Source organism: Mercurialis annua, linkage group LG4 (assembly GCF_937616625.2).
Source record: "Mercurialis annua linkage group LG4, ddMerAnnu1.2, whole genome shotgun sequence".
NCBI lineage: Eukaryota > Viridiplantae > Streptophyta > Magnoliopsida > Malpighiales > Euphorbiaceae > Mercurialis > Mercurialis annua.
Genome location: NC_065573.1, coordinates 38,139,792 through 38,166,917, shown reverse-complemented (window position 1 = coordinate 38,166,917; position 27,126 = coordinate 38,139,792). Strand labels below are relative to the sequence as shown.

Sequence of the window (27,126 nt, the reverse complement as noted above, 5' to 3'; positions counted from 1 at the left end):
GCCCATTGGTGATTGAAATCTTATAAAATGTGGCTGAAGTTTCAATAAAACCATAGCCAATTGTTTGGACATTCAATCCATAATTTTAGTTCTTTTTTTGGAATTATTATTGCAAGGAAAACAAAGCAATAATGTATAGATAACTCCTCCACCCTACTACAATTAAATCAAGTACATTTCCACAATCAACTTCATGTTAGTATATTTTAATTGTCATGTCTATGATTTCTTTAATCTTTAATGTTCAATTTCCATTTCAAAGGAAATAAAAATTGAAAAAGTTAATATTATAATATCTAAACCTTGTTTTTATTATACGTCTATCTAAATTCACAATTAAAATTTATTTTAAGTATAATAATAAAATAGATTTTAATAGTAAATTTTTATTTTCATCAAAATAAATGATGCATATATATGAGAAAAAATAGATTATTTTCAATTTAATTATTTATATATTCTGACATGATTATTGTGCATATATTATGTGGCACTGGCACACCACTTCTATGTGTAAACAATTAGATTAATAAATAAACTTTTTATTAAATATACTTGTAATGCTGTTTATTCTTTTTAAAAAGTAAAATTTATTAACAGGAGAAATATATTGTTATAAAATTATAGTAATACTAAAAAATACATTACCGTTAAATGAAAAATTTCTAAAGTAATCTTTCCATAAATTTTAATTTGGCGCCAATTTCCATAGATTAGGGCTTAATTAATGTCAAAAAAATCATCAATATACATATAGAAAAGGATCCCAACAATAAAATAATGAAGATCCAAAATATTTCCCAATCCCGCCCTCAAACAAGGAACGGTTTATAAAATCTCTCGGAATTTATAAATTTAAAATAATAAACCCAAAAATTAAATAAAATATTAAAATCTCACAGGCAAAAAAATCAGCTCCAACATTTCTCAGCTCAATCAAACTTCACCACCACCACCACCGCAACAACCGCCTCACACGGAGGTTTTAACCCTTAAAGCAGCAAAGTTTGCCATGTTTCCCTTCATTCAGAAATGACCCGCCGCCGGTTCTATCAGACCCGGAAGCCCGAACCTGATAGAAGCAAAAAAACCACACCAACGACAGGCATGAGAATTATAGTTCCATTACAAGGACTAGTTCAAGGACGAGGTGGTGTTTTTCTAGGCTCAGTTATACCTTGTGCACTTCTATGTTTTCTCCAGCTTTACTTCAGGTGGTATCGTAATGATGAAGAACAATCCGACTCTTCTTCGTCGGACGACCAGAATTCTCCGGCTGAAATGACGACGCCGTCTCGGTCTGAGTCCGACGGGCATCTTACGGAGCTTTCTGGGTTGCGTCGGTCTTTATCTCGGACGCTCATTTCGCCTAGAAGTCCGAGTCGACCCGCTTGTGTTTCAGGGCGGGCTAATGGGATAGTGAAGAGTGGTGAGTCTGTTTATTATGCTGGAGTTAGAAAAGCTGTGGAGGATCCGTATCATGAATCGGGTAATCCGAATGGTGTTATTCAAGTTGGTCTAGCTGAGAACAAGGTGAGTTCAGCATATATCTTTAGCATTACTATATTTTTAATTGTTGGTTTAGTTTAGTGTTTTAATGATAGTGTTAAAGTTATTTTTTTTATGTATGCAGTTAAATTTGGATTTGGTGACGAAGTGGTTGGTTGAGAATGCAAGTAGAGCATTACTTGGTGGTGGTGGTGGTGGTGAAGGAGAGGAGTTGACTGTTAGTGAGATTGCCACTTATCTTCCTTTTGATGGATTAATGAAGTTAAAAGTGGTAATTGATTACCTAATTCATTTCTTTCTTTTTGTATTAATCATTATATGCTGTACTAGAAGTATAGATTTTTTACAAAACCGTCGCGGAACTTATGTACATCTTTACCTCGTCCACATTAGCACTTGGTGTCCGCATCAACAAGTCGATAACTTGCAATACCATTTTAATGATGTATAAATTATAATGCATCGACTCTGTACATAGATGACGTGACAGAAAGAGTGTATGAAAGTATTTCTCATTATGTAAGCTGACCTCTAGATTTGTATTGCTAAATATCAAGATATGATGTTTTTACTCCAAAAGGTTGTGAATATTGATTGCTATAATGCACAGATTGGCATGGAGTCTTCTCTTGTCTAATTGCAATTTTCTATCCAGGCTGTGGCAGATTTTATGTCTGAAATCATGAAAAGAGATTACTCTTTCAACCCCTCACAGATAGTGTTGACTGCAGGTGCCACTCCTGCAATTGAGATGCTTAGCTTCTGTTTAGCAGATGCTGGAAATGCATTTCTTGTTCCGACGCCATATTGCCCGAGGTAATATTTGATCTGTGTATTTCTATAGTCATTCAAGTATTCAGGTTCCTTCCAAAGAAACTGAAGTTCAAAAGCGATATGCAGATTGGATAGGGATATAAAATGGCGAACGGGGGTGGATATAATACCTGTTCCCTGTCGTAGTGCTGACAACTTCAATTTAAGCGTAACAGCACTTGATCGAGCATTCAACCAGGCAAAGAAACGCGGGATCAAAATTCGTGGGATGATTATTTCAAACCCCTCATATCCTGTAGGTAATCTGCTTAATCAAGAGACGCTGTATAGCCTTCTAGACTTCGCCAGGGAAAAGAATATACATATCATATGTCACGAAATATTTGCTGGCTTCACTTATGGAAATGAAGAGTTTGTGAGCCTAACAGAATTCATCGATAAAGAGGATTCAGATCGGGACAGAGTGCATATAGTGTATGATTTATCGAAAGATCTGTCTCTGCCGGGTTTTAGAGCAGGTGCAATCTACTCCTCCAATGCGAGTGTTCTAGCTGCTACGAAGAAGCTTACAAGATTCTCACCCGTTTCAGCTCCAACACAGCGTGTACTCATCTCCATGCTTTCGGATGCCAAATTTGTTCGGACTTTCATTCAGACTTACAGGGATAGACTGCAAAAGCTGCATGTTACATTTGCAGCAGGATTGAAGCAATTAGGCATTAGATGCATAAAAGGAAGTGGGGGTTTCTGCTGTTGGGCTGACATGAGCGACTTAATCAGCTCGTATAGTGAGAAAGGAGAACTCGAGCTTTGGGACAAATTATTGAATTCTGCTAAGCTCAATGCAATTCCTGGATCTTGTTGTCATTGTATCGAACCAGGATGGTTTGGATTCTGTTTCGCTACCTTAACTGAAGGTGATATTCCTGTAGTTATGAACCGAATTCGGAAAATTGCCGAGACATGTAAATCTCGCAGTTGATATGTTCTGGTCATTCAAAAGAAATAGATTGCATACAGAAAATTTTAGGTAGAAATAGTTTCTTGCAGTTGTATTTGTAATAATGGTGTTTTAATTATTGATGCCATAAATAGCCACATAGGCTCATCATTTTTTTTCCTTTTTGCTTTGAATAATTCTTTCAATGTATCATATCAAATATTTGCAAATTGTAAAAAGTATATATAACTGAAATTCTTTTGCTTCTCCTGTGCAACCATGAACTGGAATTACATGTATGCTAGCTACTGCTTTGAAATTCGGTAACAGTTTTGTAAAAACGCTATAATTTGCTAAATCGCCCATGAGATACAGAAATGAATCGTTTTATTGCGGAAAGATCCGAAAATGAATAGAAAAGAATGATTTTCTACTATGTTTCACCCTAAATATGAAATCCATTTTCTATGAGGATTCCCCTTCTGATCTTATAGACTCAAGAACCTGAACAACCTCTGCCATACTTGGTCTTCTTGAAGGATCCTCAGATGTACAAATTAACCCCAATTTCATTACCTGAATCAGCTCATTCTCTGAAAACCCTCTTAAACTTCTATCAAAGCAATCTGAAGAAGAACCACTCTCCAATAAGCTACGAACATATTCACACAAAATCACTACCTCATTTGTTGACGGGCTTTCTACCGGTTTCCTCCCGGTGACTAGCTCTAACAGAACGACTCCGAAGCTATACACATCACATTTCTCACTCAATCTTAGACTTTGAGCCAATTCTGGTGCAACATACCCTACTGCATTATGGAATTTGGTTAAACCATAATTGTCTAAAATAGGTAGTAGCCTCCCTAAGCCATAATCAGACAACTTAGCCTCATAATTTTCATCTAAGAGTATATTAGTAGACTTGATGTTAAGATGGAGAATCTGAGGTTTACAATCATGATGAAGGTAAGAAAGTGCTTTTGCTGTTCCTAGAGCAATCTGAAACCTCCTAGACCAGTATAATTCTCTATTTCCAACACCAGTACTGGTGCTTGGATAATCAAGTCCATGTAGATTATCATATAGATTACCATTTGGAGCAAATTCAGATAAAAGTAACTGCATGTTTGATGACCAATAATAACCTTGAAATGCAACTAAATTCGGATGCCGAAGGTTACCTAGTCGTCCGATATCTTGCTCAAACTCTTCTTGGCTTCTGATTCTACCTAAAGTCTCAAGCTTCTTCACCGCGATTGAGATTCCTCCTTCGAAATTCGTACGATAGACTGTTCCGATTGACCCGCCACCGATTAAACATTCCTTGTCGAGCAACGCTTTTGTCCCAGCTTCCCAATCTTCATATTTTGAGGGTAAACTCTTGCTGAACAGAACCAGCTTACCGATTATAACACCAGAACTCGTCGAACCCAATGGTGTACTCTCAACGACCATAGTCTCGTCCTCTCTTTTTCTACTGTGTGCTCTAATATTCATGATTGATACCACACAAACCCCAGTAAGGATCAATGCAGCAGCGACAATTGCTATAATTACAGAAGTTCCAAGCACTTTCTTTTTCTTTGACATTGGCACCGCGCCATTACCTGAGCAAGAAATCTCTAATGGAGGACCGCAGAGACCTGAATTGTTCACGAATGAAGATGCACCAAAAGCCATGAATTTTGGCATTGGAGGGATGGGACCTGAAAGGCTATTAGAGGAGAGATTGAAAAATGTTAAGTTTGGCAAATTTCCAAGTGAAGACGGGATTGCCCCGGAAAGAATATTTTGTGAAAGGTTAAGAACTAGGAGGTTTGTTAGGTTTCCTATAGTCTCTGGTATGCTACCACTGAATTGGTTTTGATGAAGATCAAGAATTTCTAACCAAGTCATGTTGTACAGTGTATTAGGAATTTCTCCACTTAAACCATTACCAGAAAGATCCCTGCATCAAGAACATCAGAAAAGGTTTTAAACTAAGATCAAAAGAATGTCTATAAGAAACAAAGAATAACAAGATGGTATCTAAACTCACAGCTCGCGAAGAGTCATTGAATTGCTTATATCCCTCGGAAATTCGCCATTGAGACGGAGATTGTGCAAATCCAATACCAAAAGTAGCTCAATGCCTCCAAATCCGACAGGGATTGTTCCATCAATCAAATTATTCCCCAAGTTCAGCACCCTAAGATTTTTCAAATCTACAATCTGAGCTGGTATACTCCCATTTAGCCTGTTAAACCCCAAGTTAAGAACTTTAAGGTTAATACAACTAGTAATGCTCAATGGGATCTCTCCATCGAAATTATTGCCCGAAGCATCGAAAAATTCCAGCCCCTCATTGCAAGTTCCCATCTGAGGAATTTCCCCATGGAACATATTATATGAAGCATTGAAATAGCTCATGTTTTGAAATCCAAGAGCCCCAAATGGAGCCAACCCGGAGAACATATTGCTACCAAGATCCAAAAAACTTAATCCCCTACATCTTGATATCTCCTCCTGAACACTGCCAGTTAACACATTGCTCCTCAAAGACATATACTTTAACACAGGAATGTCACATATTCGAAAAGGCAATTCGCCACTTAGATTATTGAAAGAGAAATCAAACCCTTCAAGCTTAGTACAATTCACAATTGAAACAGGAATATGACCAGAGAGACTATTATGAGAAAAAGAAACAAACTTAGTCTTATAACAAAACTTGAACAAAGAAGATGAAATCTCCCCACTATAACCATTTCTTGACAAATCAAGAAACCTAATGTTCTGTAAATCACCAATAAAGTCCGGGATTTTCCCAGATAAGGCATTAGAACTTAAATTAATCTTCCACAATGTGCTTAACTCTGCATATTCTAGAGGAATGTTACCAGTAAATTGATTGCCAAACAATGTCAAAATTCTTAAAGATCTCAAACCTGATAATGCTGGTGACAAAGACCCAGATAAATTCTTGTTCCACAAAACAATCCTCTCAACCAATCCAAATGAATTGCAGAACACACCACTGTAGTTACAAGGATTGCCAGTTGAAACCCAGGTGGCCAAGCTGTTATAAGGGTCATTAGTAATAGTTGACTTGAATTGAAGCAAGATCTCCTTCTCAGTAGCTGGTGAGACAGTAGAGGTGAGTCCAAGAAAACAAGAAACTAAAATTAATAGAGCATGAGAGACACAAAATCTCGTCATGCTCACTGTACAAAATAGAATGCTGCTGAGAATTATTACAAATTAGAATTAATTGGATCTATCCGTTTGGCATCATTGACAACTGGATCCCATTTGAACTTGCAGCTAAGTAATTCTTGAGCAAGAAACACAAAACCACAACCATGATCATAACAATTAAGCAGCAGCATTTTCCAAACTTTCACTGAAATTAAAGAAAGCTCTTGACTTGAGAACACATTTCTAAATGGGCACAAAAATAAAGATCTACAGGGTTTTCTAATTTGTGGGTTTCGAGTGAAGAACTGAAAATTAAAGATGGGCAATTCTTGAGATGAAAATGGTGGAGTGATGAGCAAAATGAGTACCGGTTAGCTTGGCTGGAAAGGAAAGAAAGCAGGTGAGCCAATTTAATGGAGTGCTGAATATTTTGTATATGTATTGATTATTGATTGGCAGGAAGAGAAGATGAAACCACGTGCATGTCCATTTGAACATAACAAAAATGCAATCTCTTTTCATATAAAAGAAGTGAAACTAATGTGATTATGAAGCTGTGTTGCTGTGTAATATAGAAATGCATTTATTCTCTCTCACCTACCAATTACTTTATTATAATTGCAATGCAATTTAAGTTTTTTTTTTTTCTGTTTTTCTGACTCTGTTGTGGGTTAGTTTTTGTCTGATATGTTGACGAGTTCTTTTGTGAAAAAGGTTGATGTTCTTGTTCTTGTTCTTGCTTTTATTTATGTAGTAATGTACTAATGTTTGAAGTTTCTTCTTTGTTATCTGTTTTGAGAGGACATTTTGTTGTTTATTTTTCTTTCTTTTTACTTCTTTTTATTTTTTTGTAGTAATAGTAAAACATTTATTAGACTTCATGTTTATTATCTAAATATTTTAAAAGGAACAGAGTTATTTATATTCCTAATGTGTAATTCGAGGATCTAGTAAGCCTTTGACGTCCGGAAAAATTCAAAAAATTTGTCCTCAATGTTTTATAATTGAACAATCAAACCTTCTAATTTTGACAATCAGACCCCCAACACCTCGTTTATGAGTTAAAATTGAGATTTGATTGTTTATTTTTTAAGACGTTAGGGCATTATTTGAATTTTTCTAAATTTTAGGAAGTCACTTGATCATGTATACAAATTTTAGAGACATAAATAATTATTTTTCCTATTTTAAAGTATGATAGAAAAAGAAAAGAAAATGAAGGGAATTTGAATTTGTGATTCCCAGCTGGAATTGGAATCGTCTCCACTTCTGAAAAGCAAAGCAGAGTAGTGTAACCCACCTCTGTGTTACATATTGCTAGTTGGGTATGGAACATGGAGATGACCGTTTCACTGTAATTCATTTCTGCTGTAATTTTGTCAAGTAATTTTGTTTTGAGTATAGGGTTATTCGGGTTATTTATCCTATGAATCATGCCCCTATGACTTATATTTGATTCATCTTGATAATTTAGCCAATAATAAATTCAACCATATTCACTCTTGTATTTTATTAACACCCGTAAAAATATTAAATATAGACATATTAAAATTGGCGTAACATGTTTGAAACATAAGAGTGTACTGTGTAATTAATTTTATTTTTAAGAGTTATTGATTAAATTGTGATTTACTAGAAACATGGACAGCTATTTGGGACAAAAAAAATAGATTGTTATTTTAGGACGGAGCGATTATTATTTTGCAAATTACAAGTAACTATTTATATAATAGATGAATAACGTCAATATAAAACACACTTTTTGTGTATAGTCTATAGATAAGTTTCACCTTTTATTTAAAATAGGGAAAATATATTGGCCTATCAGAATCATTATATTGGATAATAACATAATGTAATTAGAGCCAAGGTACTTTACCCTTAGCTATGTTAGCATAGCCCCATTGATGTATTTTATCAAGTCTATTATTTCTTTAAACTATAATTGGTAATAGTATTAATTATTAAGCAAATTTAACACAAGAATAAAATTAATGTACCATTCTTGCTAAATGGTTTTACTTTGATCAAAAGAGGCAAAATTACAACCTTTTTTCAAGTATTTATAAAGGATGCAATTATGAATTTTGCTTACTTATAGTCAATTTCATTAAATTTCCATTCATAATGTGCTTTTAGCAATATACTACCATAAAAAGTAAATTTGTTAGCCAAGTACAAAAAGAAGGAAGCTAAGGGGTCTTAAATAGAATGAAAGTGGTCCTACACTAGTCCCTCTCAAAGCATTAATGACCGTTTGATCATTGTATAACGACTGATCATCTGAACTTATCACGGTGGTCCCTTCTCTATGCCGTGCTTGATTGGGTCCATTAATGTGCTTCGTTGGCAAATTTCTTTGGTGGTCCCATCAAACGAATCAGAGCCGTCCGATTCTCCTCTAAATTGCCGTATCAATTGTCTTGCACCTTTATGCGCAACTGCATGCGATACACTGGAAATTATCCACATTTATTACTACTATAATTAGTTAGTAACGGGATTAACCTGTATTATTAATCGTGATGAATTAGATGATAGGGATGTGCAAAAATAAAATTCAAACTGAATAGAAAAATCAAAGTGAACTGAACTAAAATTTTAATATGAATTCAGTTTTTTAGTTAAAACAATTTAATACGATTTCTTTCAACATAGAAATTTAATATTTGATTTTCACTTCAATTTTAATTTTAAAAACCGGACCAACCAAAAACAATATTCTTACGTGTACAAAGAGACATCTTAGACACAATGAATATCTATATCTGTTACTTAGAATTTTAGTTCTTTTTTTGTTTAAATAGATATTTTTAATTAATTGACGGATAGCACTCAGTCCAATGAGTCTGGTACTCCCTCCATTTTTTTAGTTGTCCATTTAGAAAAAATTACACATACCAAGACAATGCTCATTTTGTCTTAAATCTATATCTATATCTATATCTATATCTATACTATATATAAAAGAACGGATGGGGGGGGGACAGACACTTTTACCTAATAGCCCTTTTTAATTTATTAGTTAATTGGATGTTTTAGTAATTTACTAATTGACTATAATTAAATTAGATATTTAATTAGCATTAGAGTTATAATGTAATTAGGATACAAAATATAGCCTATATTACTAAAAAATAGCTATATTTTCTAATCCACTAACGAAGAAAGCCAACGCAATAGGAAGACTTTCAAAACACAACACTAGCAAGCTGAAATTAACCTTTGTAAGTCGATGTTATTAATTTATATTGACAGACAAATAAGGCCATTAGTTGGTGATTTAGGATTGTATAGTTTATTTTGTAGTTTGTATAGCTCTTAAGGGTGATAAAGCTCTATTTTTTAAATTGCATTCGTTTTTCGAAACATATAAATTTTATATATAGTGTAGATTATTAATAAAACACAATTTATTTATAATAAATTAAATTAATATAATAATTTTAATCTGATTCACATCATATTTTTTAATCCTACGAAAATCCTAACTAATTTGAATATTGATTATAAATAGCATATATTATTTAATTATAATTAATATATGTAAATATTATTAAGATCAATTAATTTTAAAAATTAATAAATTAATAAATTGAAGTATTTGACGAGTTACGTTACGAGCCACGTACGTAGTACGTAACGCGAAACTAGTTACAAAAAAAATACTAATATAACATCACTAGTTAATAAATGCTTTCTAAAGTAAAATATAGAGTTATTTATTAGCCATGGGTAAATTTGGAAAATTAAAATTAAAATCATCTTAAATCTCTAAATGGACAACTATTGATGAAAAATTACATTTGACTAAAGTGACAACTAAAAAAATGGAGGGAGTAGCTATATTAGTGAGGGCAGAGATGTCAATATCTTGAGGCCTTCTCAATCTCGATCAGAGTTTGTAGTAAGCTTTGGCCTATGCACATTTGTTGTGGTCTGAAATGATAACTTATGCCGGTGATTATAAGGTAAGACAAGAAATAAGAACAAGTAGAAAGAATACTATACAATGTCAATGTGTACGTGTGTAACAATATGGATGCTTTTAATTCTAGATTGTCAAATTTGGAAAATTAAATTATACTCCTTCATATTGAAAATTTTCTTCTAGGCAATTTAACATTTTCACATGGAAAATTATTTGTTCCTTCGTATGAGAATATAATGGGAGGATACGATATGGTTGGCTATCAGTAGATGTATTCCTGGACCGAATTTGAATGAGTTCGGATCAGTCAAATTTATCTCGAGTCGAGTGTTTTTAAAATGAATTAAATTTCTTTTTTTATTGTTCAAAACCTATTCAAGAGTCGGGTTCAAAATTTATCTCGAGTCAAGTTTGTAGTAAGCTTTGGCCATATTATTATGAGAAATTTTGTTTAATTCAAAGCTTTCACAAAAACTAATGAAAACCGTTATAGATAATCAGGTTAAGGATTATTGAGTTGTGGAGAGATTGTACGGTTTTATGTTTGAAACTTAGCTCAGGTGAGGTTACTTCTATAAGTGAAGCACACGCGGTAACCCAAGTAATCTTCAAAGCAATCATATACTGAACGCTACACATAAAAATGTACTGCATGCACTGAATCCACACGACTCCCATCTGAATTGCTTCAATCCAACGACAGATGTGTACTTGCTGCCAAGCAAAGCAATGCATAGCCAATTAGCCATACCCTACATCCCAATATATTATTGCTGATCCTACGTTTTCTTGTCGGCCAACATCTAATCAAGTTTTGCAATCCACACAACACAACCATACTAAATATACGCGCCAATGACCTCCTAACACAATTGGCTAAGGAGTGAGGCATAAGACCAAGAGGTCTTGGGTTCTATCCCTCATGTGGACAAGAGGGAGCACACATTTGAAGAATTATTTAAGGTATTGGAGCAGCGTCAGAAGCGTCAGAAGCAGCGGATGCGGCATCGTTCCGTCAAGTTAGCGAGCCCGTTAAGGCGATGCATTCAACGTAACACGGTGTGGATGACGTGCATGGCGGATTTGCATACAAGTATAAATGGCAGTATATGTATAGTTTATATTGTAATAGTGTAGTAGTGTAGTATGTTTCTTTGTATATCTCTGTTAAAAAAAAAAAAAAAAAAAAAAAAAAAATATACGCCGACTTCAATCAATATACAGATATAGAATGAGGCTGTAATACAACCAGACTTTGCTTTCACCAATAATGGTAGACTTGAGAATAATCAAATAATTACACTTCACTACACAAGTCAACAACACTTCATTCATATATTTTCATTTACAAGCAGCGTATTTCTCAATTCCAATTTAAGCTTTTCAAGCAGAATGTCAATCATATACAAATACCAGTTGAAAGAAATGGAGACCCTGAAAAGAGAAAGATAAGTCTCTATATTCTTATACTAAGTTAGATGTTTGTTCCGTCCCGCATTGTATAGCGCCATTTACATTCTCTTCCAAAATAACACCTTCTCTGGATGAAGTTGTCCGATAAAATAAAACCTCATCCGCTTCAATCATTGAGAGACATAATATCCGGTAAACAAGCGTACTCTAGAGGAAAAGCACTTTAACCAAACTGTATAGATCGGTGAAGCATCTTCTGGAGAACCGAGTCCCCTTTTTTTGGTAGCTAGCATAGCATAGGGTGATAAATTCCCCAGCAGCGTATCAGAACTGTATTCAGATGCTATACTAACTGTGGATCATCTTGCAATACCTTCAGCTTCGTTTTTGCATATGCGGTGAAGACAATCGTGCCAACCACTGTTAAACAGAAACCAATGACATTGAAGACAATTTGTGGAGCTGAAAGCGAACGCCGATCAGTTGAAGCATCTGCCAGGGTTCCTATAAGTATCCCACTGCAATAAATCGAAAGTCCGTATATTCAGAAACAAATCAAAGAAGTGGTCTAGTTGAATCTAATAGAATGCCGCAATTATGGAGCATATAGTAAAATTCCTTCTAAAAGTTAAAAAGGAGAAAGGAATTGTATGTTACAAACATCAAATAAGCACATGAAAGAGACATTTTACACTATGAAATAGAAACTTCTGTCCTGAAAATCACATCATATAAGACAAATTTAGAGTGTTCTGCCGAAATGGCATCTGAGATAGTCAGGACTCAGGAGGTCTTACGTGTAGATTGCAGTAAAAGTCTCTGGCACCATACCAATTAATGACCCTAAAATGTAAGGACCATACTTGACACTTGTAGCCACAGCACAGTAATTGTACAAAATATACGGAAATGGAGATATCCTTATAAATGCTACGGCTCGAAACTGATGAAACCAGTTTCCTTCTCCAGCTGCTCTCAAAATGGCAGCTTTCTTTGGATATCTTTCTAACCACTCCTGCATGAAGAATGGTGGAACTACATTAGGAACTAAAGATTCAGAACAATGTAAAACCATTAAACACAAAGTCCCAAAGCTAGGTTCATACTTGAATTTTGTGAAGGAACAACGAGCCAATGAAAAAGGGAAGTGACACACCCACAGCTGCTGCAGATATGATTAATAGAAACCCATAGCCATAACCAAATGTCAACCCAGCTACCCACATAGAAGGCGATGATGGTAATAATAGGGAAGGGAATATTGCCACAGAAGCAAATATTAGGACAGCCAACACTGGAGTGCTAAAAGTTGTTGTCTCCCAATTGATGATAGGAATAATCTCCTGAGACATTATTATTCAGATAAAAACCAGATTTAAATATGCATCATTAGCGAATAAATGATACAAATCTTCCATCCTTAAATAGATGCTAGTTAGAAAGGGCAATTTAACATGCAGTCGCAATTTCATTAGTGAAGCACCAGAAAAAAGTCTAAGAACATGAACTTAACTAGAGCAAATTTCAAACTCCTCTAAAACAAGTTGAGCATTTGAACTACAATTCTAAAACTAACTATAAGTATTTGGAAACAAAAAAACATGTATTGCACAAGCTATAATAAACATTTCAAGTGTTGCAATGATTTGAATCCTTACGATGCATAAACAAACTCATCATCTCCAACGGGAAAACATACACATACACTTCTGTTCTGTAAAGCATTTAAAACAATATTCATGGTTGGAGGGCCAACACTAGCCTTAAGTATCTCTACGTAAAAAATGGAAGAGAACGGCGAAAAACCTATAACTTTGATAGCCATGAATGCCCATTAAAGCTGTAATCCAAGCTTCCCTTGCTCTACGCAAGCAGCAGTCTGTTTCGACAGAAACATACCAGCATCACAACCATAAGGGAAGAGAATACAAATGAAATCCAGAACAATAAACAAAAAAGCCTATGAAAAGGAAACACCATATATCTGGATTTTTTTAGGGGAAAGACAACATTTCCATTCTTAAAACAATCTAGCAGAGCTCACAATCAAAAGCTCGCAAAGTCCACATAATACACACAGAACTGCAATCAAATTGCAAAATCAGTATGCAAAATTTGTCCCTTATAATGAACACAAGAACACCATTTAAACATATTACCAAGAGCATTCTCAGAAATCCTAATTAATAGACATAAACCACAAATTGCAGTCACAACAAACAATCAATAAGATCCATCCAGCCAGCCAATTTAGCATACAAAATCCCAGAAAATCACAATCATTGAGCTCAAAAATCACAACTAGCATCAAATAAACCTACAAAAACCAAACCATAAACACTAACCTTGTCCATGAAAAAAGGACCAACCCATTTAAGACAAACAGCAGCCAACAATCCAAGACAAGCAAGCAACAAAACCAACTTAACCCAATACCAAACAACAGAGCCTCTCCATCCCCATAAACAAAAACTAGACCCTTCTGTCACACCATTCACTAATCTTTCTTCCTCCGTGACCTCCACCTCACAATTTCTCAATTTCACATAATCCCCTTTACTATGATCATCACCATCATCATCATGAACACCACCACCCTCCATTCTCAACCGCAGATGTGGCACCCTACTCTCATCGTTAACAAACGTCATAATCTTTATTAAAAAAACACACAACCCTGTATTTAATCCAGGGAAAACAATTAAAATTTAAGATAATTTGATTCAAAAGATCAACATCGTTTCAGTAACCAAGAAACCAAATTTCACACAACAAACCCTAAAAATTTCAGGGCAAAGGAAATAAAGCTTGTAAATTACAAGAACACAGTTAATTAAAAAGAAGAAATGACTGGTAGAAAATGAACAAAGAGCAATTAATAGAAGAGAAAGAAAATTAATTTTTGATTCTGTTTCTTGAAATTATTGTAATTAATTTAATTATTTTTTTGCTATAAGAAACGACAACATGACGGTGCGTATCAAATAAACTACAAACACGGTTGGTACAAACATTTTGTTATTTCTGTTCTTTTCTGGTAAAAACGCTGTCGTTTAAGGGTTCTGTTGCATACGTGTCGTTCTTGGGTGTTCTTGCGATTGTGACGTGGAGGTGGATATTTTATGGATTCGTGACTTCGCCGTCACTGTTAGTATTTTATGTCGACGAGTTAGGATGGGTCGGGTCTCATTGGGCCGAAGATTAGCCAGTGGGCTAGCTTTTTGTGGAGTGTGCCTTGTTTGGTGCGTTTGTTTGAGAATATCTGTCCTATGAAGCCACTAGGATATGAAACGTGTACTTTTGAAATTGAGCTGGCTTCTCTTAAGTGCAACAACGTATATTTAAATATTCCAAAATAATATGCTGAAAAAGGGAAATAGCGAATGATATTTTCAAATAATAAAAGGGTTTTTAAGAAAATGTTGATTACGGTTTTTAAATAATCTCCCAAAAGTAGATGGGTGGTGTTGATTACTTGATTCAAATTTAAATCAGTTAAAATTGATATATTATATTAAATTTCAAATGGATTAATTTTTGATTGATTTTTTTTATCAAAATAGAATTGCTCTAGGTTAGGTGTTAATAAGAATCAGTAGAGACTAATTAGTATACAATTTTAAAAAAGGAATACAAGTTTCAGTGGCCCCTAGCTTTAGGAACATAAGAAATTAAGAATGCACTCTTAATCTTAAAAAAAAAAAGTGAGAAATCAAGTGAAATTGGTAAATTAAGTTAAAAAAATGATGTGATAATATAAAAAGAAATAATAAAATTTGTGCAACTCGTCCCTATTCTATCATGACTCACTCAAAAACAACAATAATTAAATTAACAATCATAATGGTTCAAATTTTAACCCGATCAAATAAAATTGTCAATTAACTAAGTACTAATTTGGTTATTAACCAGTTCTAACTGTTTTTTTTTTTCAGATTTCAAAAATAATAAAAGGGTACCGACGTGGCAGCCTGTTAGACTGGCTAAATACTAGTTGCAGGGATTTGCTGCTGCCTTTTTATTCATTCTTCCCAAGAATATGAATTGGAGCATGACGTACGTTTCTGGTTTCCAGTTTTACTTATTTCCTAATTAAACAAAATTATAGTGCTTTAATCTCAATTAACACTAATCATACTTAGTCAAAAATACAAAACAAAAAGTGGCGAGTGCAAAGCAGTGGTGATCGGAGCACAAAATGAATGTCAACAGTACTAAGCAATGGCAGCTCTCTCAATTTCATCACCAGACCAAATCCCATGTTTCAAAATCTCAGTTCTTTAATCGAAATTGTTCTTTAAACCCTTCAGGTTTGAAATTTTCTTTTTCTTTCTAAATATAATCTTTCTTGTCACCTTTCTTGCTGTATGTGATCGTTACTGACTGTTGCAGAATATTTTATTTTTTCAGAATTTCGTTATGTGGGTATTTCACTTCAATTTAAACCCAATTCTCAATGTGAGTTCCTTTTCTTTTGTGTAATCAATGCAGTTTCTGGGTATAGCGAAAGTTAATTTCTTTGTTAAATGCGTGTTTATGTTGATTTGTAGTGGTTGGGTGTTCAAGATTTTTGGTGAACAGATGCTTATCAGAGAATTTATCGGATTCTTTTGATCAGGATTTGAGTCCAAATACTGCAAACCAACACAATAAGGTAATAGTCTTTTTTTCTTTCTCAAGCACTAATATATTGCCATTACAATAATGTCAGGCAGGTTAATAGTTTCATTTTTTGGTCCTGAAATTGGTAGAAGAAAACCTTGGTGAAGTGTAGAGGAAATCTATAATTCAATCAAGTTAAACACTGTCTTGTCTTTTTGAAGGATGAACACTATAACTTTTGTAAACACATTCATGTTGTATGATCAGCTAAAGAAGAAATAGTTTGATTATATCCAGTTCCTGATACCTGATTTTAGTTATAACTGTTGGAGTTATGATTAGACTTGAATGTCCATGCTCCATTAGAAGTTACTCCACTTGTTTCTGCCAATTGACTTGCTCATGATGTTAGTTTTATGATTCAGAGGCATGTATTTATGCTATGTGCTGCATTTCTTTTTTCAGATTGTTGTGCAGGAGTTTTCTATTGTTAATATCCTGAAGCAAGCAAATTCCCTACTGCCTCATGTGGTACTTGCCAGTACGCTGTTGGCTCTCTTTTATCCTCCCTCTTTCACATGGTTTACCACCAGGTTGTTGAAATGTTTTAAAAGAAATAGAAAATTTTCCATGTTTTTGATAGTCGTTGCTCCATTACATAATCATGCATTTTACATATTCTGCTTGATGCCAGAGATTGTTCATCTGGAAGAAAATTGATGGTTTGTGCTGTCTAGTTTGTTCCTTAGTCTTCTTATCTTCAAATGCTGAATGGGGAGCTATGCCTTTAGACTTCTTGATTATCCTTTTATACTACAATTTTGACATGCTAAATTTTTTAACAATTCCAGAATAGTTATGAGAAAATGTAACACCTCTGTTCACTTAAATATTTCTCAAAGCTCTTTGTACAAAAAAAATATATTTCTCAAAACTCTTAGTTTTCTATTACTTTTTATTTCTAAAATTTGAAAGCAGCCTTTTTCTATCGCATGGAATGCAGAGTTTTAGGTTGTAGCTTATGAGAGCTAGAACAAGTGAACAACTAATGTCAAGGATGTAATAAAATGCAATTAATTTCTGAGAAGGTCAGAAGTTATGATGTTACTTTTAATCTATTTTAGGTACTATGCCCCTGCGTTAGGGTTTTTGATGTTTGCAGTCGGGGTCAATTCCAGCGAAAAGGATTTTGTAGAAGCATTCAAGAAACCAGCAGCTCTGGTAGCTGGCTATGTTGGCCAATTTGTTGTAAAGCCTATCCTTGGGTACATCTTTGGCATAAGTGCTGTATCAGTGTTTGGTCTCCCAACTCCTATAGGTGAGGATCTATCTACCAGACCACTACAATTGGTGGAGCTAATGCTAACATGTTGTGAATCTTTGGTTCAGGTGCTGGGATTATGTTAGTATCATGTGTAAGTGGGGCCCAGCTTTCGAATTATGCTACTTTTCTTACTGATCCAGCTATGGCTCCTTTAAGTATTGTCATGACCTCACTGTCTACTGCCACCGCTGTGTTTGTTACCCCTTCGTTATCACTCTTGCTTATTGGAAAGAGACTACCTGTTGATGTTAAAGGAATGGTATCTAGTATTCTGCAAATAGTGGTTTCCCCGATTGCTGCAGGATTGCTTCTAAATAGGTGATACACTCCGTCCAAATAACTGTTAAGTGATAATTGCCTGAAGACGCTTTTACCGCCTTTTCTGTTTTCTCCTACAGGTTCCTTCCCGGTATTTCTAATGGTATTCGGCCATTTTTGCCTCCTCTCTCAGTACTCGTAACAGCCTGTTGCGTTGGAGCACCACTCGCTATTAATGTCGAGTCTGTTGTATCCCCTTTTGGAGCAACCATATTGGCACTCATTATTTCATTTCATCTCGTGGCATTTGTTGCTGGATATGTTTTTACTGGTCTTGTGTTTCCTAAAGCACCTGACCTAAAAGCACTTCAAAGAACAATTTCGTTTGAGACGGGTATGATCTTCAGTACCGTTCCTTTAAAATTTGATAAGGTTGTATCAGTCTAGCTGAAAAGATTGCTCTTTGCAGGAATGCAAAGCAGTCTTCTGGCCCTTGCGCTTGCAAATAAGTTTTTTCAAGATCCGCTTGTAGCCGTGCCCCCAGCCATCTCTGTAAGTTAAATATTTGATTTTCTAAACTGTTTTATTCTATTTGTTTTTTCTTAATATAAAATAAAATTGGCGTCCATTGTCGCTTCAGATTATCGCATGTCACACATATCTTCTGTTGTTCATCTGCTTTATTTGATTATCAAAGTTTTGTTGAAGTCTTCAAAAGATTTTAGAACTCCGATTTCTATAATGTGCAGACTGTAATGATGTCTTTGATGGGGTTCACTCTGGTGATGATTTGGAGTAAGAAGAAAGAAGTATATTAAAACTTAGCCAGTGAAAACTCAGAAAATAGAGTAGCTCGTGTCTTTTTAGACTCCGATACCACTTGTCCCAGCGTTTAAGTCCTTCAAGCCACAATCCGCGGCTCCCTGTTAATGCTTGCTGTAGGAGAGTTCTCTCCTGGAGCATTCCTGTACCGATCGAACAGCTTGTGATAGGATTTTTTTTTTTGCCACATATTCTGGATGAGATTCGAGGAAATCAGTTTTACAATAGAAGTATTTTTTTTTAGTTGGCATTTTGTAGCTCCTGATTTGACAAAATAATGGTGAATGTATATACTATTGAAACATCAACTTTATGGCTATGTTATGACCAAAAAGACATAAATATTTTGGGATATTTGAAAAACAAACAGCTATATATAAAATATATTTAATAAATTAATTTTCATGGTAAAAAAACTACTTAAACGCTTAATCCAATGTAGCAGGCAGGGCCTTCCATTACATTACAACAGAAGCAAACCCACTTCCGAATAGGAAACGGAAACGGTCGAGCTTTGGAGAGTGAGCAACAAAATGGCTACGGCAATGACGACCTTATCATTCTTATCTTCGAAACTTGAAAGCTCTCAGAAGTCAACACACACTCTATCTCCTTCCCGCACTCTCTCTGCTCCTCAAATTCCCCCCTTGATGCTAAAACTATCTGGTTTTGTTCCTCTTCTCGGGGCTGGTTTGGCCTTAACTGCAGTGGCTCCCGCCTCAGCTGCCGTTTTACCGTTCCTGGGTCAACTCAATGAACCCTCTAATGCACTGTCTTTGCCCACCTGGGCCATTCATGTTTCCAGTGTTGTTGAGTGGTGAGTTCGTGTTCACCTGTTCTTATTTGTTTTCTTTGAGTTTGATTTTTGTTAAAGTGGCATAATTTATGCTAATTTCTAGTCTAATTGAAATTTGAAAACTTGGGCTAGTTTTTAGTTGATTAGTTGATCTTGTTAATGTTTATTTTGGCTTGTGAAAAACATTAAAAATAGAAACTAATTTGATGCTTTTAAATTTTTTGTTTTTTCTTTGGGGACTGGAAACAGGATAACTGCTATGGCTTTGGTGTGGCAATATGGGGAGAAATCTGGGTTTGAATCTTGGAAGGGACTCTCTTGGGGGATGGTGAGTTTTTCTATTTGCTATTATTGTGAGTTCAATTCTGTTGTTTAGATAGTTACAATTTTCTGATAATTAAGACTTGGTGAGAAAATTTAGTTTCTGATCATTCTTATTTAATTTTCCAAAGCTATTCGTGCAGTCACTATATGATAAATTTCTGCTGATGTTGTTTCAATTTACTAAGTACAGTCTGTGCATTGCTACTATATAATAAGTTTCTACTTTGAGGCATTTAGTTAAATAGTAGAATGATTCAAAGTCTATAAACTCTGCAATTTTGAGACTATGGACACCTATGTCACACAGAAATGGAAACGCTAATTAAAGGGTTATGGAAATGCTAAAGGGTTATGGAAACATGAACTTGTAACAATATAAATTGTTTCTTTGACTTGACTCTATCTGCTACCTGAATGTTAGTGTAACTCTCCCCCATTAGCATGGGTTTGCTGGCTTTCCTGGGAAGAAGATAGACGTTAAAATTAGTAGGAAGTCCTGTGCAATAGTGGGAAGAACCTCTTGATTTCCATACAGTTTTAATTAACGACTCCTGAAGTCCGCTTGGGTTATGCACTGTCCAATTGATTTGAATTAGTCAGTGTGTTCTATTATTTCCAGCAAAATCTTTCTCATTCTTATTTCATATCAACCAATTTAGGTACCTCTGCTTGGTGGAGCATTTTGCGCCTGCACATGGCATTTCTTCTACAATTCTGAGTCTCTAGAGGTAAGAATGGCCGGATCACTTATAATGTTGGTACCCTTTCTTGCTTACACCTAACAACCTTCTAAATGTTAGAAATGAAACTAATTGATTGAAATACAGGAAAGGACAACTACATGATATAATCAAATTGAACTTGGTTAAATGATGCAACATTGGCTGACTTGAATCATACTCAGAAATGAGATTTTGGGATCTGGAAAATTGTGGTTGTTCTTGTACAGTCTGATAACTGCATCCGAATAAAATTTGTAGAGTAAAATTGTGTAGTATATTGTTATGTTACAACTTTCGCTCTTGTTCTGGCTAATCACTATTTTGAAAGTAGTATGCATGTCTTTACATTATCTGCAATAATACTAATGCTTTGTGGCTGGTTGACATAAAAAAGAAAACTAATTTGGCCCTGAATGCTTACAATTGACCAAAAATTTAGCTTCTACTTTTGACATCTATGGCTATACAGAGCGTTTTAGACTGATGAAGCCTAACGATGACCTGTTCTTTCACTCACTTGATACTTCCTCGTTCAACAAACTTTTTCTGTTGATGTGCTTGCGTGCAGTCCGTGCACGGGGAATCTCCACCTTTTTGTATATTTCATGCTACAGAAAAGTTCATACTTCAGAAATACCGTTAAATGATGCTGAAACCTGATTAACATTAGATGTATTTATTTTGTACTGTGCATAATTGCAAGAACAGTTGTGCTAGACTCTACGCTATTTCTTGGATTGGACCTTTCTAAATTTGATCTTGCCATCTCTAAAAAAATTCATGACGAGTTGCAGGTATTGGTGGCTCTTCAAGCAGCACTAACGGTAGTGGGTAATGCCACCATGTGCATCGCTGCATTCCGTATATACAAGTCAGTGGAGGAGCGGCCGAAGAATCTGTGAGTGTTTCCAAGTCTGCATGCCATTATATGCGCCTGAGTGAAAGCCTGTTTTTCTTATTGATGAATCAATTATGCGGTAAGGCGGCTTTGCATGCTGAAATAGTGAAACGCTGTTATTTTGACTGAAACGCTGCTGCTTATCAGCTGGTGTATCATGAGTAGACCATATGAACCTGAAGCCTCCATGATTATAAAAGATTTCGTTGGAGATCGTTCCGACTTGCCATTATGAGCTATTTTGACATACTGCTAAGGCAAACAAGAAAGAAGAAGCTATTGGGTTGTTACTGATATGTAAACTTGGGAGGCTGAAAAAGGTGTAGTAGCATTATTAAATGTTTTTTTTTTTTTTGAGAGAACATTATTAAATGTTAATCAAGTATAAATATGAACTTATTAAGCGTGCTGTATCTTTTGAATACCATTCTATGGAGATAAATGTTGCTTAACGTTTTTGTTTCTTCTTAAGATAATTTGATATTAGCAGTTGAAAACTGCATTAAACATTATGCTACTGGTTTATGGTTGTATATATTGACATTTTTAAAATCAAAATTCTTTCACACTTCCATTTTTTTGTTTAATCAAAATTGTTGGATGATTTACTTGTAGAAAATACATCAGCTAATTATAATATTTAAAAATTTCTCAAACACATAAGCCATGGGATTAGTAATTTAACAGGTAAGAATATGTTCTTGTATTGTTGCCTAACATAGATAGATATTTAGAAGTAATGAGACGGCACTGCTGAGATTTGATACTATTGCCAATATTCAATTTATTTAATATTATTTAAATTGTAAAAATAGAATTTAGAAAAAAATTTAATTACTCAAAAGCTTCTAGTGATAGATATGGTATAAAATTCTATAAAATAATATTTAGGTAGAATATTTGTTATTCATTAATAATTTAAATAGTATTAAGGACATTAACGTAAATTTGCCTGTTCCCACCCTCACCCGTGCTTTTATATATAGTATAGATTTTTTAAAAATTAAAAATTCTAAAAACACCCGAAAATTAGGCTTAAAAAAATTTCACTTCATAAAAATAAGAGATTTTTAGACAAATACCCTTAAAATGGTAAAATAATCTCACACATACTGATTGACCAGATGTATTAAAAAAAATACGGATTGACTGTTTTAAGTTGCAACATAAATTTTTAATTTATAAAAAATACGATTTATGCATTTAACCAAAAAAACTACTTCACTTGCCATTAAATCTATCACCACTGCTTTTGTTTTACCGTGGTTCTCAATTTCCAATTTTGATCTTCCAAAATTCAAAAATTGAGCTTGATTCAACCATATCATCTTAGTAACTCATTGTTGCAAAATTCGTTTTGTATTTCGACTAAGTATGATTAGTGTTAATTGAGATTAAAGCACTATAATTTTGTTTAATTAGGAAAGAAGCACAACTGGAAACAAGAAACGTACGTCATGGTCCAATTCGATAAAAAAAAAAAATTAATCAAAATAATTTAAAAGTTTATCATAGTCTGTATATGTTTATTGGCTTAAATTTGATAGTTTGAATTAGGTTCAACTAAATTTTAAACAAAGGGTCAACGCGCCCTCTGAACTTTTGACATGGGATCATCTAACCCAGTTTATATTTTTTTAAGCAACTAACCCCAAAACTCTTCATTTTTGGGTCAAATAACCCAATAATTTATATTTTTATTTCAAAAAAATGAATTTAGAATAATTATATCGCAACAATTAGGGAAGTATCTAATTATATTTTTGTATCTCTCACTTCCGATTTGTATTTTACGCATTTTAAAAATACAATTATGGATTATTTGACCCAAAAATAAAGAGTTTTGGGGTTTATTGCTCAAAAAAGTATAAATTGGATTAGATGACCCTGTGTCACAAGTTCAGGGGGTGCGTTGACCCTTTGTTTACATTCTAAAATACTATGTTTAAATTCGGAGAAATTCTTAGATATACTCAATCTACCATGCCATCTGTGTGGACTAAACCTATCTCATTATGACACGTCATTAAAATAACGGCTCTATCGTAATATTACTATTCAAAAGTGTAATAAAATAAAAAACAAAATTACGATAGTACCACTATTTTAATGACGTGAACATCGCATTCCCATGATGTTTTGCCATCTGACTAACAAAATTAAACAACAGTTTATTTTATGAAATTTTACTCATTTATTATTAACCAAATTAGACTTAGCTAAAAAACTTACTTAATTTAAAAATTAAATTAATTAATTAAATTAATCAATTAACCTAAATTATAAAATCAACGCTAATTAATTGCACTTATATATAATTAAATTTATCTTAAAAATGATTAAATTAACCTAAATTGTTTAACAAATTCACCAAATTTACCCCCAAATTATTTAATTACCCTAAACTAGTTATGTAAACAATTTAACAAAACTAATTATATAAACACTTTAACAAACCTAATTCAAATTATCTAAATTTACATAAACGGCATAAATTAACCTAAACTAGTTAACAATCTAATTTAACAACTAAATTATTTAATTTGTGAAAATTTGAATTTTAAAATGAATATAATAAAACTGAACATTGGAAAATAAAAAAAAATCACGATATTAAGAGTTTGTTAAAAAAAATCAAAGCTGGGCATTTTAAAAGACAATTAAAATTGGCGCCTAGAGAAGATCTGGTGTTAACCAGGTGCAAGTGATCCTACCGCTATTTCGATGATTTTGCTGAATCCAACGGTTATAAATTGAAGAAAACGGTTACTAACCGACTTTAACAATCTATAAATATACCCAGGCTTCGATCAACTCTGTGAAGCTTCTTCACAAAGCAAAAATCTCAGACGTGAAATTGAAAACCAGAGAAGCTTCAGTTTGGTCTTCGCAAAATATTAGTAATGGTAATTCTGATCGATTAAACTAGTAATTTTATTTTTATTTTGCATTGAATGTAATTGATTGAGTGTTTGATCAAGGAATCTTTTGGGCATTTCTGAGGAAGTATAAACGTACTAGTTTCTTGTTAGGAAGTATAAGACCGTACGAGTTTCTAGTTTTAATTCTTCATTTTTGATTGAGTATTTGAGCGAATCTTTTGAGGATTCTACGTGATTGAAAGTATCAAGATTCAAGAACGTGTCTTTTCCTGATAAATTTGGGATTTTATTATCGTTGATTGAATGAATCTTTAGGCATTTTCTGCGATTAAAGTATCAAGAACTGCTTCTCTTTTCGTGTTCTGATTTTGTATATAATGATCGTTAATTGGTTCTCTTTTCTAGGATAAGTATGTACTCTCTTGAGTCTTGATTGATTAACTAATTGCTTTCCAGTTAGATAATTAGTGGTGTTTTTTGATTTAGGAGGATGACGAGAACTCTAACGGTGTTAAGGAAGAGGACGTCGTGACCCAGCCGGATCACAGAGGGGATTTTGAGGTAAGTTCAATCAAATATTTTCTTTGAATATCTACTGGGTTTTGTGCAAATTGGTTTGTATTTAAAGATCGTTTATTAATTGCTTTCCAGTTAGATAATTAGTGGTGTTTTTTGATTTAGGAGGATGACGAGAACGCTAACGGTACTGTTGAGGAGGAGGACGCCATGAATCAGGAGGATCCCAGAGGGCATTATGAGGTAAGGCAAAAAAAAACTCTAAGCTTGTCTTTGAATGCATATTCGGTTTTGTGCAAAAAATTTATTGAGTTAAGTGGTTGGATATTAGATATATCGAAGGGCACCACTACCAGAAAACCTGCAAGGCAGGCCGGCGCGGCCGGGGAGGGAACTCGCGGGGAGATACACCGGTCCAGCAAACTTCATCTTCTACGTGTCATCTTTTGATACCACGCAGAACCGGTTCGATGATGCGCCACCCACTGTCACTGATACAAATCCCCGCCGCCATTTCACCATCGAGACTACCCCCGGTGACTTCCCGGTGTTCCGCACCAGACGGGCAAGAAAGGAATATTTCAGAAAGATTATCCGAAGCCATGTCCATTGAGGACACGTGGCAAAGCTGCAAGTGAACAAGAGACATAGATTTTGTTTTTGTCATGTAAATTTTAGTTTTCTTTTACTAAAAGCTGGATTTCTAATTTGGGGAGTGGAGACTGGGAATTGAGGATTGGAAACAGAGATACTTGAAATGGGTATGTGGGTTTAGTGAGCTGCAGGGTTTAAATGAGTTAGATATTAAGGATTTAGAGTTTACTTTTTGAAAATTAAGGGATTTTGTATTGATTTTGGGTTGTGTTTTCCATGGAAGATTGGTTTGGGAATGAGCTGCCATTTTTGAGAGAGCTGTTCCATTTTGTTTCTTGAATATGAAGTTACTGCGAAAATGTAGATTGGGAAAGATACGCAACGCTGTCGTTTGATAGTTCGTGGAACAAGATAGTGACAGAGTTGGGCCCAATTTAGTTCAAGTCCAGGTCCATATACTGCTTAGTCTCGAAAGATTTTTAGACAAATACCCTTAAAATGGTAAAATAATCTCACACATACTGATTGACCAGATGTATTAAAAAATATGGATTGACTGTTTTAAGTTGCAACATAAATTTTTAATTTATAAAAAATACGATTTATGCATTTAACCAAAAAAACTACTTCACTTGCCATTAAATCTATCACCACTGCTTTTGTTTTACCGTGGCTCTCAATTTCCAAATTGACAGATTCATTTTGATCTTCCAAAATTCAAAAATTGAGCTTGATTCAACCATATCATCTTAGTAACTCATTGTTGCAAAATCTGAATCATAACGCGACCTGAGATTCCTAATAGGAGGGCGACGAATAAACTCAAAGGTCGGCGATGAATAAACATGCGAGAATGACCTGAACCAAGATGAGAACTCGGGAACCGCAGATGGAGTGGGTCACCATTACCGCTCTTTCCCCGCCTCTGGAACGGATACCTCTTTGGACGACTTGATCGGAGACGATGTCTTGAAGTGGTTGATTGCTTACTTGTTTGGTTTTGTTTGCTAATATGTCATAAACTGTTTTGTAATTGATTTGTTTTATTAATTTTAGATATAAAACTTATTGCTTTCAAATTGTTTGTTTATATGCTTCAATCAATAGATTTTTATTTATATATGTTTTGTAATTGACCCTGCAATCTTGCTCGATTAAGAGATTAATCCAACGACTTCTGGGAATAGGTTTAGTGCTAACAACTCTGTATTTCCCATTTGGGTTCCAAACTTCAATTTTGAACAGGTTTTTGGCTTTCATTGTCTATATAAGCTTTCTAGGTATAATAAAATCAGAAACAGAGAATTGGCTTTTGTGATTTTAGTGTTGATCTTCTATTTCAAAGCACTAAACTAATTACTTAATGCAATTTCGTCTTTCTCGCATATTTGTTACAAACTGATATAAAGTATGCATGGCCAAACTTGTCTTCAACCTATGAAGATACATATAGCATCTGATCTCTATTATAGTATTGTTTATATTCCTTTTTTATTTAAAAATTGAACTTAGTTTTAGTTTTGTAGAAATATATAGGTTGATTGTCAGTTTTCTTACTGTAATCAGTGATGCAAGCTAATAATTTGTTTTGATTTAATGTGAATGAACACAATTAATCACCATCTTTCGGCTGAGATTGCA

At 34.3% G+C, this 27,126-nt stretch overlaps 5 protein-coding genes and 1 non-coding gene across 6 annotated transcripts; 4 read left to right on the top strand and 2 right to left on the bottom strand.

Annotated features, from left to right (window-relative positions):
• The first annotated feature begins 833 nt into the window (after nt 1-833).
• Nucleotides 834-3,403, top strand: LOC126676489 (probable aminotransferase ACS10). The gene is made up of 4 exons (XM_050370707.1): nt 834-1,533; nt 1,634-1,780; nt 2,165-2,325; nt 2,410-3,403. The coding sequence occupies exons 1-4, from the start codon at nt 1,033-1,035 to the stop codon at nt 3,263-3,265; spliced, it is 1,665 nt and encodes a 554-aa protein (XP_050226664.1). The 5' UTR covers nt 834-1,032; the 3' UTR covers nt 3,266-3,403.
• A 150-nt stretch (nt 3,404-3,553) lies between these two features.
• Nucleotides 3,554-7,115, bottom strand: LOC126676487 (probable LRR receptor-like serine/threonine-protein kinase At1g12460). Its single transcript, XM_056105448.1, has 2 exons — nt 5,265-7,115; nt 3,554-5,174 (listed from the first exon to the last, which is right to left on the bottom strand). The coding sequence occupies exons 1-2, from the start codon at nt 6,422-6,424 to the stop codon at nt 3,689-3,691; spliced, it is 2,646 nt and encodes an 881-aa protein (XP_055961423.1). The 5' UTR covers nt 6,425-7,115; the 3' UTR covers nt 3,554-3,688.
• A 4,527-nt stretch (nt 7,116-11,642) lies between these two features.
• LOC126676492 (uncharacterized) lies at nt 11,643-14,634 on the bottom strand. Its single transcript, XM_050370709.2, has 4 exons — nt 14,093-14,634; nt 12,854-13,090; nt 12,545-12,762; nt 11,643-12,265 (listed from the first exon to the last, which is right to left on the bottom strand). Exons 1-4 carry the CDS (start codon nt 14,396-14,398, stop codon nt 12,091-12,093), a joined length of 936 nt encoding a protein of 311 aa, XP_050226666.1. The 5' UTR covers nt 14,399-14,634; the 3' UTR covers nt 11,643-12,090.
• Nucleotides 14,635-15,763: 1,129 nt separating this feature from the next.
• Nucleotides 15,764-19,105, top strand: LOC126676491 (probable sodium/metabolite cotransporter BASS6, chloroplastic). The gene is made up of 9 exons (XM_050370708.2): nt 15,764-16,057; nt 16,158-16,205; nt 16,298-16,401; nt 16,815-16,942; nt 17,474-17,667; nt 17,739-17,991; nt 18,072-18,325; nt 18,401-18,483; nt 18,681-19,105. The coding sequence occupies exons 1-9, from the start codon at nt 15,946-15,948 to the stop codon at nt 18,747-18,749; spliced, it is 1,245 nt and encodes a 414-aa protein (XP_050226665.1). The 5' UTR covers nt 15,764-15,945; the 3' UTR covers nt 18,750-19,105.
• A 96-nt stretch (nt 19,106-19,201) lies between these two features.
• Nucleotides 19,202-21,945, top strand: LOC126676494 (uncharacterized). Its single transcript, XM_050370711.2, has 4 exons — nt 19,202-19,570; nt 19,799-19,877; nt 20,533-20,601; nt 21,390-21,945. The coding sequence occupies exons 1-4, from the start codon at nt 19,287-19,289 to the stop codon at nt 21,495-21,497; spliced, it is 540 nt and encodes a 179-aa protein (XP_050226668.1). The 5' UTR covers nt 19,202-19,286; the 3' UTR covers nt 21,498-21,945.
• A 5,097-nt stretch (nt 21,946-27,042) lies between these two features.
• LOC126679615 (small nucleolar RNA Z196/R39/R59 family) lies at nt 27,043-27,126 on the top strand. The gene has a single exon (XR_007640906.1). It is a non-coding gene; the product is annotated as a small nucleolar RNA Z196/R39/R59 family (small nucleolar RNA).

Coding starts and splice junctions, on each gene's coding strand:
- LOC126676489 (XM_050370707.1), top strand. CDS start 1,033: ATGACCCGCCGCCGGTTCTATCAGACCCGGAAGCCCGAACCTGATAGA. Junction 1,534..1,633: donor TTGGTCTAGCTGAGAACAAG/GTGAGTTCAGCA, acceptor TTATGTATGCAG/TTAAATTTGGATTTGGTGAC. Junction 2,326..2,409: donor CCGACGCCATATTGCCCGAG/GTAATATTTGAT, acceptor AGCGATATGCAG/ATTGGATAGGGATATAAAAT.
- LOC126676487 (XM_056105448.1), bottom strand. CDS start 6,424: ATGACGAGATTTTGTGTCTCTCATGCTCTATTAATTTTAGTTTCTTGT. Junction 5,175..5,264: donor TCAATGACTCTTCGCGAGCT/GTGAGTTTAGAT, acceptor TTCTTGATGCAG/GGATCTTTCTGGTAATGGTT.
- LOC126676492 (XM_050370709.2), bottom strand. CDS start 14,398: ATGACGTTTGTTAACGATGAGAGTAGGGTGCCACATCTGCGGTTGAGA. Junction 13,091..14,092: donor GTCCTTTTTTCATGGACAAG/GTTAGTGTTTAT, acceptor ATAATGTCTCAG/GAGATTATTCCTATCATCAA. Junction 12,266..12,544: donor ACTTTTACTGCAATCTACAC/GTAAGACCTCCT, acceptor GATTTATTGCAG/TGGGATACTTATAGGAACCC.
- LOC126676491 (XM_050370708.2), top strand. CDS start 15,946: ATGAATGTCAACAGTACTAAGCAATGGCAGCTCTCTCAATTTCATCAC. Junction 16,943..17,473: donor TTCACATGGTTTACCACCAG/GTTGTTGAAATG, acceptor AATCTATTTTAG/GTACTATGCCCCTGCGTTAG. Junction 18,484..18,680: donor CCGTGCCCCCAGCCATCTCT/GTAAGTTAAATA, acceptor TATAATGTGCAG/ACTGTAATGATGTCTTTGAT.
- LOC126676494 (XM_050370711.2), top strand. CDS start 19,287: ATGGCTACGGCAATGACGACCTTATCATTCTTATCTTCGAAACTTGAA. Junction 19,571..19,798: donor GTTTCCAGTGTTGTTGAGTG/GTGAGTTCGTGT, acceptor GACTGGAAACAG/GATAACTGCTATGGCTTTGG. Junction 19,878..20,532: donor AGGGACTCTCTTGGGGGATG/GTGAGTTTTTCT, acceptor CAACCAATTTAG/GTACCTCTGCTTGGTGGAGC.